The sequence below is a fragment of the Phyllostomus discolor genome, chromosome 4, assembly GCF_004126475.2.
Source record: "Phyllostomus discolor isolate MPI-MPIP mPhyDis1 chromosome 4, mPhyDis1.pri.v3, whole genome shotgun sequence".
In the NCBI taxonomy this organism is placed as follows: Eukaryota; Metazoa; Chordata; class Mammalia; order Chiroptera; family Phyllostomidae; genus Phyllostomus; species Phyllostomus discolor.
In genome coordinates this window covers 198,458,527-198,474,382 of record NC_040906.2, presented here as the reverse complement: position 1 = coordinate 198,474,382, position 15,856 = coordinate 198,458,527, and the positions used below count along the sequence as shown (strand labels likewise).

Sequence of the window (15,856 nt, the reverse complement as noted above, 5' to 3'; positions counted from 1 at the left end):
TCTGAGTATTCGGGAAACTACCTGTTGCCTCACGAATTCTGATTTATGGTCCAGGCTCCACTTGACCTATTTCTCTGTTCTGGGAGCTTTTAGAGTTTTCCCTTTGTTAACATATGTCTGAAATTCAGCGATGGGTGGCTTTGGGGTGGGTCTTTTTTTCATGAACAGAGCCAATTGGAATATTTGGGAAATATTCCTGAACGTCCGTTCTCAAAGTGAACCCCAGGGTCCCGAGAGCCATTCGGGAGGTCCAGAGGGCCACCACTTCCCTGAAAACACTCTGACCCTACCCTCCCATTCTCTCGTGAGAGTACAGCGGACTTCTCCGGAGGCTGTGTGGCCTGGAAAGGGTGGAAAGCAGCAGCAGATTTGAGAGTCCTGCTGTCTTCTAGGAACTCAGATGGTAGAGATTTGCAAAAATGCAAAACAATGCCAACACACCCAGAATGTTAGTGGGAAGAGTAGTAAAATTCGTTTTCTAAAAATCTGTGGGTTTCTTATTGTGATTATTGAATATGCTAATATTTCAACAATTCCTCAGTTTTCATTTCTATCATAAACCATAAACAAAAACAGCTTTTTGGGTCCTCTGTACTTTTTAAGCACATACCGATCCTGGGGCCACAAAGTGGAGGCACCTCCAACTCTGAAGACGGCTTTGGTGTTTCCTTCCCTCCGTTTTCTCTTCTCCCTCTTTTTGAAGCTCCCATTATTCACATTTTCAATCTCCTATTTTCTTTCTTCTTGCTTATTGCTCTGCTTTTGGGGACACTTCAACTTTATTTTCCATCGATTTTATTGAACCCTTTCATTTTTATTGTCCTATTTTTCATTTCAAAGTGTTTTTTTTTTTAAAGTAAGCACTTTAGATGTTTCCGTTCTTACTTTATGGAGGTAAAATCTTTTATCTCTGAGAATGCCATTGTTGTTATTATTTTGGACTTTTCTTTCCTGCTCCTGGGCTGTGACCAAGCTCCCTTTTCTCTGAATGTCCTGGCTTCGGTCTTTCCCATTAGAGGCTTTCCCCAATGTCTGGGGATCTTCCCTTGTCCTTTTCTATTTGAAGGTGAGACACCACAGAGCCGGTTGTACACTTTGCAGGGGTTCAGCTTGTTAAGGGAGCCCCTCACTCCAAGGCCTCGGATCTTAAGAGTTCTTTATGCAGATTATGTCTCTCAATATTTTTCCACATTAAAAATTAAAACAACTTTTAAAAATCAATCAACTCACTTCATGATAAGTAGCAGCATATGTTAACCTACATAACTTTCTGTGAGGGTTTTATAAAATAAAAAAAAAGTTAGAAGAGTGGCATTGTTTTACACTTTTTTGCAGGTCTCTAACATCTACCTTGACCCGGATGGAGTCTCATATCTGCTTCTGCATTTGGTCTATTGCAATCTGTCGTTTTGGTTGAAGTGTACAGAAAAAATTCTGGCCTGACACACACGTGTCTACTAGGAAAGGGAGGAATGTTTTAATGGCCTTTTAGATAAGTGGGACTATTTTTCTTGGATATGACATTGAAACCCGACAAATGGTAGTTTCTTGGAGGTCTGCTGGGGTCTAACACCGCACCAACGTACTACACCCTGTTCCTCTAAAATCCTTCGGTCTGTCTTGCACTTCAAAAGGATCTTTGACCAAATGTATGATTTCAGGATAGTCTCAATTTCAAACATTCCTTCCGAATATTTTTATAACCACCATCCCTTTGTAAGAGTGTTTATAGTTTGGAAAATCTGGTTCTGATATTTCTATCAATATCTTTTTTTAAAAAAATATTTTATTTATTTACTTTTAGAGAGGGAAGGGAGAGAGAGAGAGAGAGAGAGAAACATCAATGTGTGGCCGCTGGGGGCTGTGGCCTGCAACCCAGGCATGTGCCCTGACTGGGAATCGAACCTGTGATGCCTGGTTCACAGCCCGCGCTCAATCGTATCAATATCTTTTATAGGAACATCTGAGACGTTGCTCCCCAGCTCATGTCATCAGTTTGGCTCAAATAAATGAATAAACATTCAAAAAAAATCTTTATAGGACGATGGATATGATTAAATTAAAGGCAGTTGCAATCTAATCATTGGGACCTAAACACTGCATGGAGATAAAAGGTTGAAGGGAAAGAAGAGCCAAAGCAGCAGCATCTGGGGCTAGTGTTCCCCGGTACTGGAGGACGCGGTGCTTCGGATGCAGGTTTTGTGTCCCGGGCTTTCAACAGAAACCCTCTTTCTGAGCACAAAAGGATTTTGAGCAGAATCCATCATGTTGCTTCTCTCAGCTTGACAGACATAGTCCTGACAATGTTTTTAGCTCCTCGTGTTCCAAACGTTGTGCTCATCAGGCTCCCGTGTGAGCTTCCATTTCATCTCGGGAGCTGACTCCCCGGCAGGAGGAAGTGACCCACCCAGGCCCTAGGTAAAGCTCACAGGTAAATGCACGGCACTTATTGCTCAAGAACCACAGATCTGGGAGGCTGCTCAGTCCCAACCCCTAATTTTAAGGGGAGGAAACCATGGCTCATAAAAGGGAGGCGGCTTACCTTAGATCACACGGATAGTTATTAATGGCCACCCAGGGCTGGGGTTAGTGTCAGGGCTCCAAACCCCAGTCCTGCGCTCCATTATAAACACATCTCCTGAAAGATGTGTTTGCTGATTGATTCAAGAAAGCTGAGGGCTATGTTCTGCATTATGGTATGTGACTACACGGTAGGCCTCATTTGAGTCATTTGGCTGGCTTCCCTTTACAACTCTTTTTTTTTTTTAATTTAATCTTTATTGTACTTTTTCCCATTACCATTTAGTCCCCTTATATCTCCCCTCACCCCAGCAATCGCCACGCTGTTGTCCCTGTCCATGAGTCCTTTCTAAAATAAAAGAAGGAGCTTGGTGTGTTCTCGTACGAGGCACAGAAAGGAAGCTCCTGTGGCTGGAGCGTGACGAGCAACAGGGAGTGGGGAAGGTACAAAAGGAAGAGCAACTATAAGCTAAGATGCCATGTACCACGGGTGCACAGATGGCGCCACGGGATGGGGTATGGCAGCCACTGGAGATGCTCCATAAAGATCGGACGCCAGACTGTCCCTTTCAAGTTGCAGCCTAACGGGGTGGGGACTAGGTTTCTCACCGCACCAGTGCAGCTGATGACAACTCCACGCGTGCACCACCGGGAGGAGGTGGCCTGCAGACTGTGTTTTGGACTCAAAACTAAAGTCAGAGTCATCCTACCTTCAGGCTTGGGGCATTTCCCCTTTTCTCTGAGCAATTGTTTCAAATATATCCTCTTTTTTTAAGTATGACTATAAGAAAGAAAATAAGATTTTTTTTTACTTGCGCTCAAATCCCTTGTTTGGATGGGAAATTAGAAGAAACGCTGTTCTCTTTTACAGGATGTATTACGTAAAAAATGTTCTCTGACCACTGACATGAACTTGAAGTCGGAAATTGTATTTTGACCTTGAAGACTCAACTGCCCTAGACTGAAAGAGATTCAGGCCTGGGGCTTCTTCCCTCCTGGTCTGCAACAGACTCTAAGTAAGCACCACCTCCTTCTCCCGTCCACCGATGTCGGTCAGCACGCAGTGTAACACCTGGTGTCCACGGGGCACATGTGCACGTGGGAACAGAAGACGGGGTGAGACAAACAGTGCTAAATGTCCTCGGTTTGAGAAGTTCACAGGAATAGAGGCTGTGGTTAAAAATATTTCTACCATTGTGCAGAAATGAAAAACATTTCAGTGGTATGAAAACGCACTACAAGAAATGATATCTGGTCCCACCTCTCCTTGCCTTACTGTGATATGTAGCCCATGATTCATCTTCTAAATTACCTTTCAAGGGAGAAGAAAAGCATGGCCCACATCATTTTTTTGTCTTTCTGGCTCTGCGAAGCTTTCACTAGCCTCCTCAGATAAGATTAATTGCATGTGCCTCAGAGTTCTCAAAGCATTTTGTTCGTGCCTTGATTATAGGACTTACTGCCTCTGCCGTACAATGGTGTTATTCATTCCCACACTACCAGACTTAGCCCAGCGTTTTATATGCCGCGGGGATGCCACATGGGTGTTGAAGGCGAGTTGAAAGAAGAAGGAAATTTTTACTCCATTTTTTGAAGAAGGAAGGGAGTTCTGATGATTTTAATTTGCTAAAAATTATTTTTTTTTTAAATAGAAATTCATAATGGAGGAATGGTCTCTACTTCCTCCGTGTTTATTCTGAAAGATTCAAGTTACAGTTTCAAGACGTCTTCTCTATTTTAAGAGAGTGATGCTTTATAAAATGGCTGGCATTTCTTCCTGGTTTGGTAGTTAAAAAAAAGGTTTTGAGAATTTAGGGACAAGGTAAAATGGGGAAAGTGGCTTTTTTTTTTGACAGACCTAGTTTCCTGACCACTTGGGGGTCTCTTCCAGACACCAAGCCAGAGACGTAAATACCTAGGCTATCACAGGGACCAGGAGAGAAAAAGAGATTTTGATACACAGAAAGAAAAAGACGAAGTCTCAACTGCATTCCAAAACATTTCATGTTGGAAGGTTTTGTGATATAACAATTCCAATCTAGTCATACACCAAAACTGAACAAGGACTGTATGAGGAATTTTATATTATCACTTACGAACATGAATGAAAAAATTCTTTAAAATTTATAAACAAATCAAGCTTATCAGTGCATAAATTATAAAACATCTACCTGTGACCAGGTAGAGTTTATTCTAGTAATGTATGTATAATTCAAATCAGAATTCCTATTAATATAATTTACCAGATTTTCAATAGGAAAGAAATCATATGCTAATTTTCTTAGAGGCATATTAAACATTTAATAAGATCCAATATTCATTCCCAATAATGTCTTAGCAAAATAGAAAAAAGTGTTTATCTTAGTATCAGAGCAAACATCAAACTTCATGGTAACACAGTTGAAACATTCCCACTAATGTCAGAAAGAAGATAAGGATGCCCACATCTGATCAGCATTCTATGGTGGGACTTACCAAAGCAATAACACATGAAAAAAGGTGGAGGTGGAGGGAGGTTAGAACTGTAAAGGAGGAAAAAAAAAACTCTTCTAATTTTCAGATACCATTGTCTGTGCAGAAACTCCTCCCCCCCCAAAAAAATTTATAAACCATTATTAGAACTAATGGGAACATTTAGAAAGTTAATTGGATACATTATCAACATAAAAAAATCAAAAGCATTCCTAGATGACAATAATAGCCCATTAAAAATAGAAAATATAAAAATTACATGTATGAATATGATGGAAAAATTATAAAACATTATTATAGGACATTTAAAAAGGCTTGATTAAAGAGAGATATGTTTATGGATGGGATGATTCAATATTGTAAAGATGCCAATTCTGCCAAAATTAATCTCTAAATTAAATGCAGTCCCAATAAAAATGCCATCCGAGTTCTTCGCTGAACTCACCAGCTCGAAAGAGTCAAGAAGAGCTAAGCCAGTGCTGAAGAGGAGCAATACGGGCTCAATAATGAAGACGAAGGGGTTGGTGCAGGGACGAGCACCTCGACCGATGAAACAGAACACAGAGTTCAGACACAGACCCACGCACACACGTAACCTGGCCACGGGAAGAACGTGCAACCACAAGTCAGCATGGGAAGGCTGTGTTTTCGACCAGCGGTGACGGAGTCATGGGCTAGCCAGATGAAAATAAGAATTCGACTTTCCTAACACATGCCGTGCTCCCATCAATTTCAGTTAGATTAAGGCTATCTGTAAAAAGCATGATGATAAAACTTGTAGGAAAAAATAAATGTATGAACTGAGAACGGGAGATAATTTTTCAAATGCAACACAAAACCCACAGACTATAAAAAGTATATTTATTTAGTGTAGTCAAAACTCATGAATTACACAACTCCTTTTCAAAGAAACCACAATGAAAGTCAAACAGAAAACCAAGTCTCACACTAGGACATGATCTGCAGCTCACATAACCCACAGCGATCACTGGCCAGAATTCACCAACTACTCCTCTGCAGCAGCGTGACAAAGGAACCTCCCAACAGGCAGATGAGCGATGGATGTGAGCCAGTGAACAGGAAAAGATGCTCGGTCTTACTGTAATCGGCAAAAGACAAATGTATTCCCCCAATAGAGTATTATATAGCAATTAAAATAAATAGTTATAAATCTCAAAAACAGTGTTAAGTGAAAAAAAACTGTGAACACTGACACAATTTATGTCATGTTTGAAATAAGTGAAAGCATGTTCATGTTTTAAATAAGCACTTACATATAGAGTCATGGCAAAAAAAATCATACTTGGAAATGAAAAACCAAGTCTTGGCTGGCAGTTACAGTTATGGTGGCACGTTGAGCCAGATTACACTGGCTTGTCCGCGCCAACTCTGCTCAGCTCTTCCTACTTCCAGGTTTAGCGATGTCTTGTTGGCAGCTCGAAATCTGCTGTGACGGAGAGCTTGCACGGCAGGAACTGGCGAACACACAACCTCAGGTTCCCCCTTCCTTGTGCTCACCCTGGAGAGCTGGTTTGCCGTCACTGTGCCACTCTCCCCAGAGTGAAATGCAATCGGGAGGGGGGCACAGGGGGGCTTCAACACGATTTGTAAGGTCTTCATGCTTTAAAGACTTTCTGAGGCAAATATGGCACGAGGAAAGGCTTTGATAGAGTGGGGTGGTTCATGGGTGTTTACTCTGTGCTTTTCTGTATTTTGGAAATATTTCCTGAAGAACAAAATCTACTCAGATGAATTTTTCAGGGCAGCGTAAAACCACTTCCTTTTTGCCCTCTTTAATTTTAGAGATTTAAATCTTGTTTAGTCATAATAATATATGTTGAAAAACCTGGACCTGAACTAATAATAGAAACTTTAAAATTATTTCAAGCCCCAGCCGTAGATTTGCTGGGTACTTCTACCTTTGAAATCAACTGATGTAGGGTGATATTTAATACAAGGTTCATAAGAGGCAGTAACATGAAAAGTAATATCAATATTATTATTTAACCAATTATAATAGCAAAAATATCCGAGCTCTGAATTTAAACTCCAGATTTAAGAGAAAGGAAATAAAAATGAATAGGGATAACCTAGTACAATTTAACTGTAAAAGTTTAATGAGAAGATATTCTTGAAAAGAATAAAATACTACTACTACTACTACTAATAGAGGTTTGACACAAACCAAGGCATTCAAAATAGTCAGGACTGTTTCCAGCTCTGTGACCTTGAGCAAAGGTCTTTCTGCACGCACAGCAGCTGCGGGCCTGTCGGGTGGGCGCCCAGTCTCTGAGAGGTGCACCTGATCCACCTCGAGGAGCTAAGAGGGTTAAATGAGGTCATGCAGGTGCAGGGGGCTGTTGAAATGTGCCCTACAAAAGGGACAGGCGCGAACTCAGGCACGTATCATTGTGTCACTGCACAGACATCTCACAGGTCATCACCACCGCACTCATTCGCTCTGACTCGGGTTATTTTGGACGTGTCTGACTTCCTTGGTCCGGGAACGCCACAGAGAAAACAACGAGGGCCAGTCCAGGAACCCAAAGGAATTCTCACTCTTCCAACTGTTGCAGACCGGGCTCCGGTGCCCAAGCCCCGCTGCCAAGGCCCCATCTGGGTGATAGAAGTCGAGACTCCATTCTTATCTTTCTCGAAATAAGGAGACGCGTGAAGATCTGAACTCCAGGGAGTGAAACGGCCTTCCCGGATCCCGCCACAGCGGGTCTGGACTCAGAGGAGCCCAGATGAGGCATACAAGGTGATCGATCACTCACGAGGCTCTACAACCTCTGGCGCGAAGTAAGCGCTAAATAGACAGCCGGTGCCACCAGCTTACAGCCAATCCACAAGGGGGCGCACGCCCGGGCCTCCCAGCACCACGGTCTTGGACCTCGTTACGGTGCCGCGGGTGGACTCCGGAAGGCCTGCTCTCACACCCACACGTGACGTGAACATGCGGACTCCACGTCCCCTAGTCCAGCTTTTTAATGTTTTTTCTCTATTTTCCTATTGTGGTTATTTGACCTGGATAGTATTTTTCAACCGTGGTGCACATTACAAACATCTGAGGACCTTTCCAAACATCCTGATGCCCCGCCCCCGCACCAGACCAACTCATCAGAATTTCTGGGCATAGGATCCACCATACTTTTTTTTTTAAAAAAAGCTTCCCAGGTGATTCCATCCAGTGTGTAGCCCAGGTTGAGAGCCACTGTCTCCGAACATGCACACTGGTCTTCAGAGTCTACTGACGCCAGTGACAGAGAAGCAGCAGCCCTGGCATTTTTGACACCCTAGGCTTTCAGCAGGGAAGGATGCAGACCACGTGCTCAGCAAACATGCCTCCCAGAGGCCGGGCCTGGGCTAGGAGTCAGGGACTCACGGATGGAGAAGGAGAAGCAGATCCGGCCCGCCAAGGGCTCACCTGCACCAATTTCAGTACGAAAAGTGGGGGAGGATTTATAATTTGCATTGCGGTTGAGTCTCATAATGGCAGGGCACTGCAGCGCTTCATAACGGGGTTTTGCTATATCAAAGTCAACGTCAGCACTGGTTAACATTTTGGTGTTTACTGTGTGCTGGCATTGAACTAGGCACTTTAAGTGGGCCAGCTTCACAATAACCATACGAGGTAGACACATGTTATTGTTTCCATTCATTCATTCATTCATTCCACGAAAGTTCTGATGCCTCCTATTGGCCAGGCGTGGTTCTAAGCACTTGGGCAATCAAAGACCAGACGGACCCCTGTCCCCAGGGAGTGTTCTGTGAGTGGGAGTGGGGAAGAAGGAAACAAGGTCCCTATCCCCAAGGTCAATCATATTTTATGTTAGAAATTGCTAAATTCCAGGAGAAAAAGAAAGAGCCACACAGTTAATGTGTGTATGTATGGGGGGGGGGGGGGTTCCTGGGTAAGAGCATTAAGATACGAAGATTTGAGCAAAGACTTAAAAACTGAGCAAGTTCTTTCTTTTACTTCACTAAAATTCACCAAAGGGTATATACACAGTTCAGCTGGGATGCAAACCCAGATATTCTGGGAACCTGAGCCTGTGCACTTTTTTAAAAATAATTTAATCTTTATTGTACTTTTTCCATTGCCGTTTAGGACCCCTAACCCCTCCCCCTCCAGCAGTCACCACGCTGGTATCCATGTCCATGAGTCTTTTTTCCTTTTTGCTCGATCTCTCTACCCTCTGACCTCCACCCCCTTCCCAGCTGTCATCCTGCTCTCTATCTGAGAGTGTGTCACCATTTTTCTTGTTAGTTCAGTTTGTTCATCAGATTCCACATATGAGTGAAATCATATGGTATTTGTCTTTCTCTGACGGGGTTATTTCACTTAGCATAATCTTCTCCAGGTCCATCCATACTGTTACAAAGGGCTAAGTTTTCCTCTTTTTTATGGCTGAGTAGATTTCCATTGTGTAAATGTCCCATAGTTGTTTTATCCACTCATCTATTGATGGACACTTGGGCTGCTTCCATATCCTGGCAATTGTAAGTAAATTGTAAATATATTCATTGCAGTGAACATAGGGGTGTTTATGTTCTTTTTGATTAGTGTTTTGGGTTCCAATGGCTATATCCCCAGAAGTGGGATAGCTGGGTCAAAAGGCAGACCCATTTTTAATTTCTTTGAGGAACCTCCATACTGCTTTCCACAGTGGCTGCACCAGTCTGCATTCCCACCAGTAGTGAAAAAAGGGTTCCTCTTTCCCCACATCCTTGTCTGCACTCGTTTGTTGAGTTATTGGTGATGGCAGTTCTGACAGGTGCAAGATGGCATCTTACTGTGGTTTTGATTTGCATCTCTCTGATGATCAGTGGCTTTGAGCATCTTTTCTCATGTCCACTGGCCGTCTGTATGTCCCTTTGTCTGTTCAGGTCCTTTGCCCATTCTTTAATTGGGTTGTTTGTTTTTTGGAGTTGAGTTCTGTAAGTTCATAAATTTTGGATATTAACCCCTTATCCGATGGATCGGGGAATATGTTCTCCCACTCTGTGGATTGTCTTTTCATTTTGTTGATAATTTTCTTTGCTGTGCAAAAATCTTTTAATTTGATGTAGTCCCATTTGTTTATCTTTTTCTTTTGTTTCCCTTGACTGGAGAGATATATCTGATAAAATACTGCTACAAGCAATATCCAAGATTTTGCTATGTTTTCTTTTATGATTTTTATGGTTTTGGGTCTAACATTTAAGTCTTCGGTCCATTTTGAATTTACTCTTGTGTGTGGTGTAAGAAGATGGTCTAGTTTCATTTTTCTGCATATATCTGTCCAATTTTCCCAACACCATTTAGTGGATAAACTATCTTTAGCCCTTGTATGTTCTTGCTTTCTCTGTCAAATATGAATTGACTATAAAGGTATAGGTTTATTTCTGGGCTCTCTATTCTGTTCCATTGATCTATGTGTCTGTTTTCATGACAATACCACACTGTTTTGATTACTATGGCCTTATAATATCGTTTGATAATAGATAGTGTGATTCCTCCAGCTTTGTTCTTCTTTCTCAGGATCACTGTTGCTATACCAGAGTCTGTGCTCTTAACCTGCCTACTACCTGGTCTTCCAAAAAGTATCACACTACTCTATAGTAAGTGACTTGCTTGTCCAGCCCCTTCAGCTCCCTGCCTGTCTTGTTTACTAAAGAAATTATCTTAGCCCAGTGCCTGCTACATAGCAGGTACTGAATACATGTTTGAATTAAATTAACCATTTTAAATTTTAATTGTTAACTAATACAAATTAACATATATGATTTAAGTATTCATTGTGTGTTTACTGCGTCCTGCCCACTGGCCAGGCAGGAGGACATTTTCGGAAGCACAGTGGAGGTGAGGATGCTGCAGACGAAACCCACGTGGAGTTCTGAAGGCCCCACTTGTATCCTGTGAGAAGAACGATACCACTGCTTTGCCAGGGAACACCGGTCTCTCCTCTGAACCAGAGGATGCAGCAGGACAGGATATTGAACACATGGGAGACTCGCACACAAACAAGAATGCTTCCGGGGCCCTGGCAGGTGTGGCTCAGTGGATTGAGTGATGGCCTGCAAACCAAAAGGTCACCGGTTCGATTCCCAGTCAGGGCACACACCTGGGTTGTGGGCCAGGTCCCCAGCTGGAGGCATGTGAGAGGCAATCGATCACTGTATCTCTCACACACTGATGTGTCTCTCCCTCTCTTTCTCCTTCCCTTCCCATCTCTCTAAAAGTAGATAAATTAAAAAAAAAATGCCTCCAGCTGGAAGATTTCATGATGCAAGAGCCCATACAACATTATGAAGTCAAATCAGGGATTCCAGGGAAAATTTTCTTAGTCCATATTCATTTGAGAGAAATTCATAATGTCCCCATGTGAGAGCAATCTTTTGAGTACTCACTTACCTATTGAAGTGGTAGATATCTTGTATGTTTCCAAAAAGGGCTGATCTTTCTTCGGTCCCCAGAGGGAGTTTCGTTTGGTCCCTGATGCAGTCAAGGTAATCCTGCAAAAGCAACGAGAAGGCTGTCTTAGATGCTGCTGTCCTCCTGCAAGTCACCTTTAGTTTGCAAGATGTATCTTTCTAGCCATGTCAAGTAATGATCATATGGATGTGCTCATTAACTCCACTCTGAGAATACAGAGTCTCTCTTTCATCAATGATGATAATACTTAACATATTTATAGAATGAGGATTCTAAGCAAAGAAAAAGAATGTTGTATACATTAATGATCTACCCTCCAATAGTATTAGAACTTCTCTAGATGGATACTATAATGACCACAGTAACCAGTAATAGAGTTGTGACATAAAAATAGCATCTGCTGTTTCCTTAAGATGATGTCATGATATGGTAAAAGAGACTCCAAACTTTATACAGTGAAAAACCAGAAATGCAGATCTTAAAATTTCTCATCACAAGAAGAATAACTTGTGACTACGTGAGGTGATGGATGTTAACTAAACTTACTGTGTTTAGTCAACACACTATATACAGTTAACATACTGTAACACTGTTATACATTGTCTACCTTAACTAATGCAATGCTGTATATGTCAATTCTATCTTAATAAAACTGGGAAAAGTGACAAGAGTCGATTTAAACGTACCCTTTAGGATAGAAAGAACTCACAGGACTGAAGTCTTTCCCAAATACCAATTTATTTCTTTAAAAAAATTTCTTTTAAATAAAGCACATCATGCTACCTACTAGGCTATGTGAAAGACCCACGGAAAACCTTGACATGATTTTATTTGCTGAATATTTTTATTAGCAGAGAAACAGCTGCAGACAGAGCCAACCGGGACTCAGACCCACAGTGGGTTCAATGTACACAGCTTAGAAGCTATTCGAACCGCTGAGCGCGGGAAACTCCTTCCTGCCCTGAGTGCTCAAGAGTTCAAGCCCAAGCATCCCTGCTCCCTTCACCAATGCCCAACAAAGCTAGCTCTGTAGGAGGCAAGAACACAATAAAGAAAAAAGTGAAAACAGCTGGAATAACATAAATTAAAAAAAATCAATGCAATTTCCTGCCCTGAGCGTGTACTGTGCTCCTCTACCGAATGCCAAAGGGGCTTCGGCGGCATGTGGAGGAAGTGACCCAGCGACAAGTCAAGCAGACCATGAACATCCCAGCACTGGGACCTCATTCCGAAGTCCGTCCAGACACGACAGGAGTTAGAGGCAACTAGCGAAAGGCGAATCTGACATTGAAGAACCATCGGATAATTGTTTCTTCTCTCTTAATCACCCACATTCATTCTCTCATGTGCTTTATGCTCCACAGATGAAGAACAGGCAGGGTTTCATCACTGACTTCCTCAGTGGCACATCTGACAGATGGCATCAAACAACTTTCAAACATTCTCGTTTTTTAATATGAAGATCACTGTCACGCATGAACCAATGTTCATTTTTTTTTTTTTTGGAAACAAGCTTTGTGGTAACATCTGTTCTTCTTAAGAAAGTGGTCATCTCAATACGAAATGAGTCACAAGATTTAAGTGCAGTTGTCATTAAAAACCCACAACAGCAAAACCTAGTCTCCTTACTTTTATGAATGGAACAGTTATTAAGAGGCTTATGTATCTGCCTCAGAGGACACAGAGTTAGTGCCCACACAAGAAATGCTAAAGGAGGTTAGAATTGATGTAACAGCATTTTGAACATGTAAAACCTAAATTACATTTCCTCAAAAAAAAACCCCAACAACATGTGTTCATTGTTATTTTCATAAAATTATATACGGTCCTAAAGGATGGGCTGACATTTAACTTACACTAACTAGTTCTATTTGACAGTTGCTTAATACTGTCAGCATTTTACTTAATACTTAATACTTTAATCAGCATTTTAAAAGGACAAATTGCACATAAAATTGAGAAGGTAGAACAGACGGATGCGCATGGGCATGAAATGAAAAAGTGAGTCAGAAAGCTGTGGGTGAGCACAGTCCGCACCCCGCTGCAGGATGAAGGGAGAGACGGGGGCGGTGTGCCTGCACCAAATCCACCTGGCGGCTGCACTGGGGTTCGGCGAGACGACGAACAATCCCTTTTCTCGCTTCAAGTGCGAAGCTTTGCTCGTTTGCAGAAACCCGAAACTAAATTCTCCGTGCGAGGGAAAAAGACTGAGTGAAGGGGCTGGAAGAATTTCATCTGGGGCGAGAGACAAAGAACCGTGGCCCCTTTCCAACCAATGCTGGCCCCTCGCCAAGCGAGAGCGGTTCAAAGCCCCAGTCTGTGGTGGAGAAACTAGATTGTAAAAGCTGCTTGCTCTGAAATGGTTGGGAAAATAGATCGTCAGGAGTCCAAATTTTTGTAGGCCGCTCTAGAAAACAGATCAAAGTCACATGGCCACAACTTGTTCCCCCCGCTGATCATAATTAAGTCCTTTAAATATGATACTTTAACCCTAACCCAGTTACTGAAAACTACTGTAGCATGCACTGCATTAGCAGCTGTAATCATCTGAGGCCAAAATGAGAGGTTTCAAGCTCAGTGATAATAACAGCTCATTCTGTGCTCAAATGACAGAGGAAAGATACCAATGAAACTTATTAGAGCCTGTCATGCTGCTTATTAATTTTATTGGCTTGATGTTAGTGCCTGTTGCTACCCTACTGTTAACAGTGAGGGGCCAGTCTGAAACTTTTGCACTGGACAATTACTCTCCAAGAGAATCAAGAATTTCCTCTACTTTGGGGAGATTCACACCGTAAAGAACTTTTCACCATTTGGATACTTTTGTTATAGAGTTTTAAATTTTGCCTAGAAAGCATTTATTTTTCTATCTACTTATGCCCTTAAGATTTCCACCATTGTAATGATGTGTACCTGAGTGTCTTCTTCTCATTAACTTTTTCATTCCTTGTAATGTCTATTATTGAAAATATACGATAATCTAATTTGGTGCTCTTTGAGGTGTGGTAAGTGAACAGGATCCAGTTTGCAAACTGTTGGTTACCAGCCTGCAACCAAGTGCACAAATCAAGAGAAAGCATGATCTTATGGCCCAAAGGCCGGGAATTGACAGCATGTAGAAACTTACAGCATTTGGGCAGAATGGGATCTTTTGAATCTAATGATAAATTTGGACTTGTATTTTGCATGTCTGATTTTTTCTATTTTATTTTTCTAGTAATTCTTTTTATCATTGTACTTTTCAAAAGTGTCAGTGTGCAAGTGAGGCATGATTGGGAAACACACATGCATGTCGCTCATGGTAGAAAGGCTGAGAAGCAGAAATGCTGCAGAAACTGGGGAAGAGGCACCGGCTGGATAGCCCACTTGGTTAGAGCATCATCCCATTATGCCAAGGCTGTGGGTTCGATCCCCAGTTAGGGTCATACAATAATCCATCACTGCATGCATAAATAAGTGGAACAACAAATAGGTATTTCTCTTTCTCTCTCTAAAACTCCATAAATAAAAAAAAGTTAAAAAATAAAAGAAACTGGGGAACTCAGGTTCAAATTCAAAAAGGTTCTGCTCATAAATCCTGCTCACATTTCAAAACTCTACCCACTGATTTTATGGTTTAACCTTTTCGATCTAATCTCTGTTGTTAGCACTTCCCAATTCCAAGTCTTGGATATGACTCCTATGTAAGGCTTCCCATCTTTGTTTCGGAGGATGCACCCTTTCCTGGTTCCCCATCCCCTCCACCTTCTTCTAGAAACCAGTCATCTCTTCATCTAAAAGCCTGCCTCCGGAATGCCGCCACAGGTTACGTGGAGATGCCACGCGTACCACAGTGACTGACACTCGTGCGTCCGTTTTCAGTCGAACAGCGCAGCCACATTCACGCATCCAAACCCTCCTCCCCACCTTTTCTGAGGACACAGGAACGCATGCCAAGTTCTGTTTTACAAGCTAGGAATTAAAACGATGAATAAAACATGACCCCTTCCCCCAAGGAGCTCCCTGTGTAGCTGAAAGACGAGTGTAAACAAATAAGTACAATACAGTGTTGAGGCCACAGGGCTGGTAAATATTCAGTACTCAGGAGAGAGGCGGCCCCGGGGCAGCGGTCAATGCCGGGCCAGAGAGAAGCTCTACCGAGGAGGTGACAGGGGACCTGAGTCTTTAAGGATGACCAGGAGTCTGAAAACAGAGACGGGAGTAGAAAGGACAACACCACATCCAGGAAGAGAGAAAAGAGTAAACAAGCATGAGGTCGAGGAATGCGGGGTGCGGCCAGGGCGCCCACAGGAGCCCAGGTGGGTTAGAGAGGGCAGGGTGCGCGCATGCGCACACAGACCTGGGGGTGGGGCTGTCACGAGAGTGAGGGCAGGACTGATCCAGGAGAATCTTCCCTGCTCTGCAGGTGGTACAACGAAAAAGGATGTAATGAGGCCAAACACCATC

General features: G+C 42.5%; 1 protein-coding gene across 2 annotated transcripts in view; it reads right to left on the bottom strand.

The window, feature by feature from the left end:
* The window catches only part of PLEKHG1 (pleckstrin homology and RhoGEF domain containing G1), a 206,883-nt gene that overhangs the window by 42,292 nt on the left and 148,735 nt on the right, over nt 1–15,856 (bottom strand). For both annotated transcript variants that reach the window (XM_036024891.1, XM_028509825.2), the window contains one exon: nt 11,390–11,490. In XM_036024891.1, the coding sequence (XP_035880784.1) occupies nt 11,390–11,490 (101 nt within the window). The remainder of the gene's footprint in view (nt 1–11,389; nt 11,491–15,856) is intronic.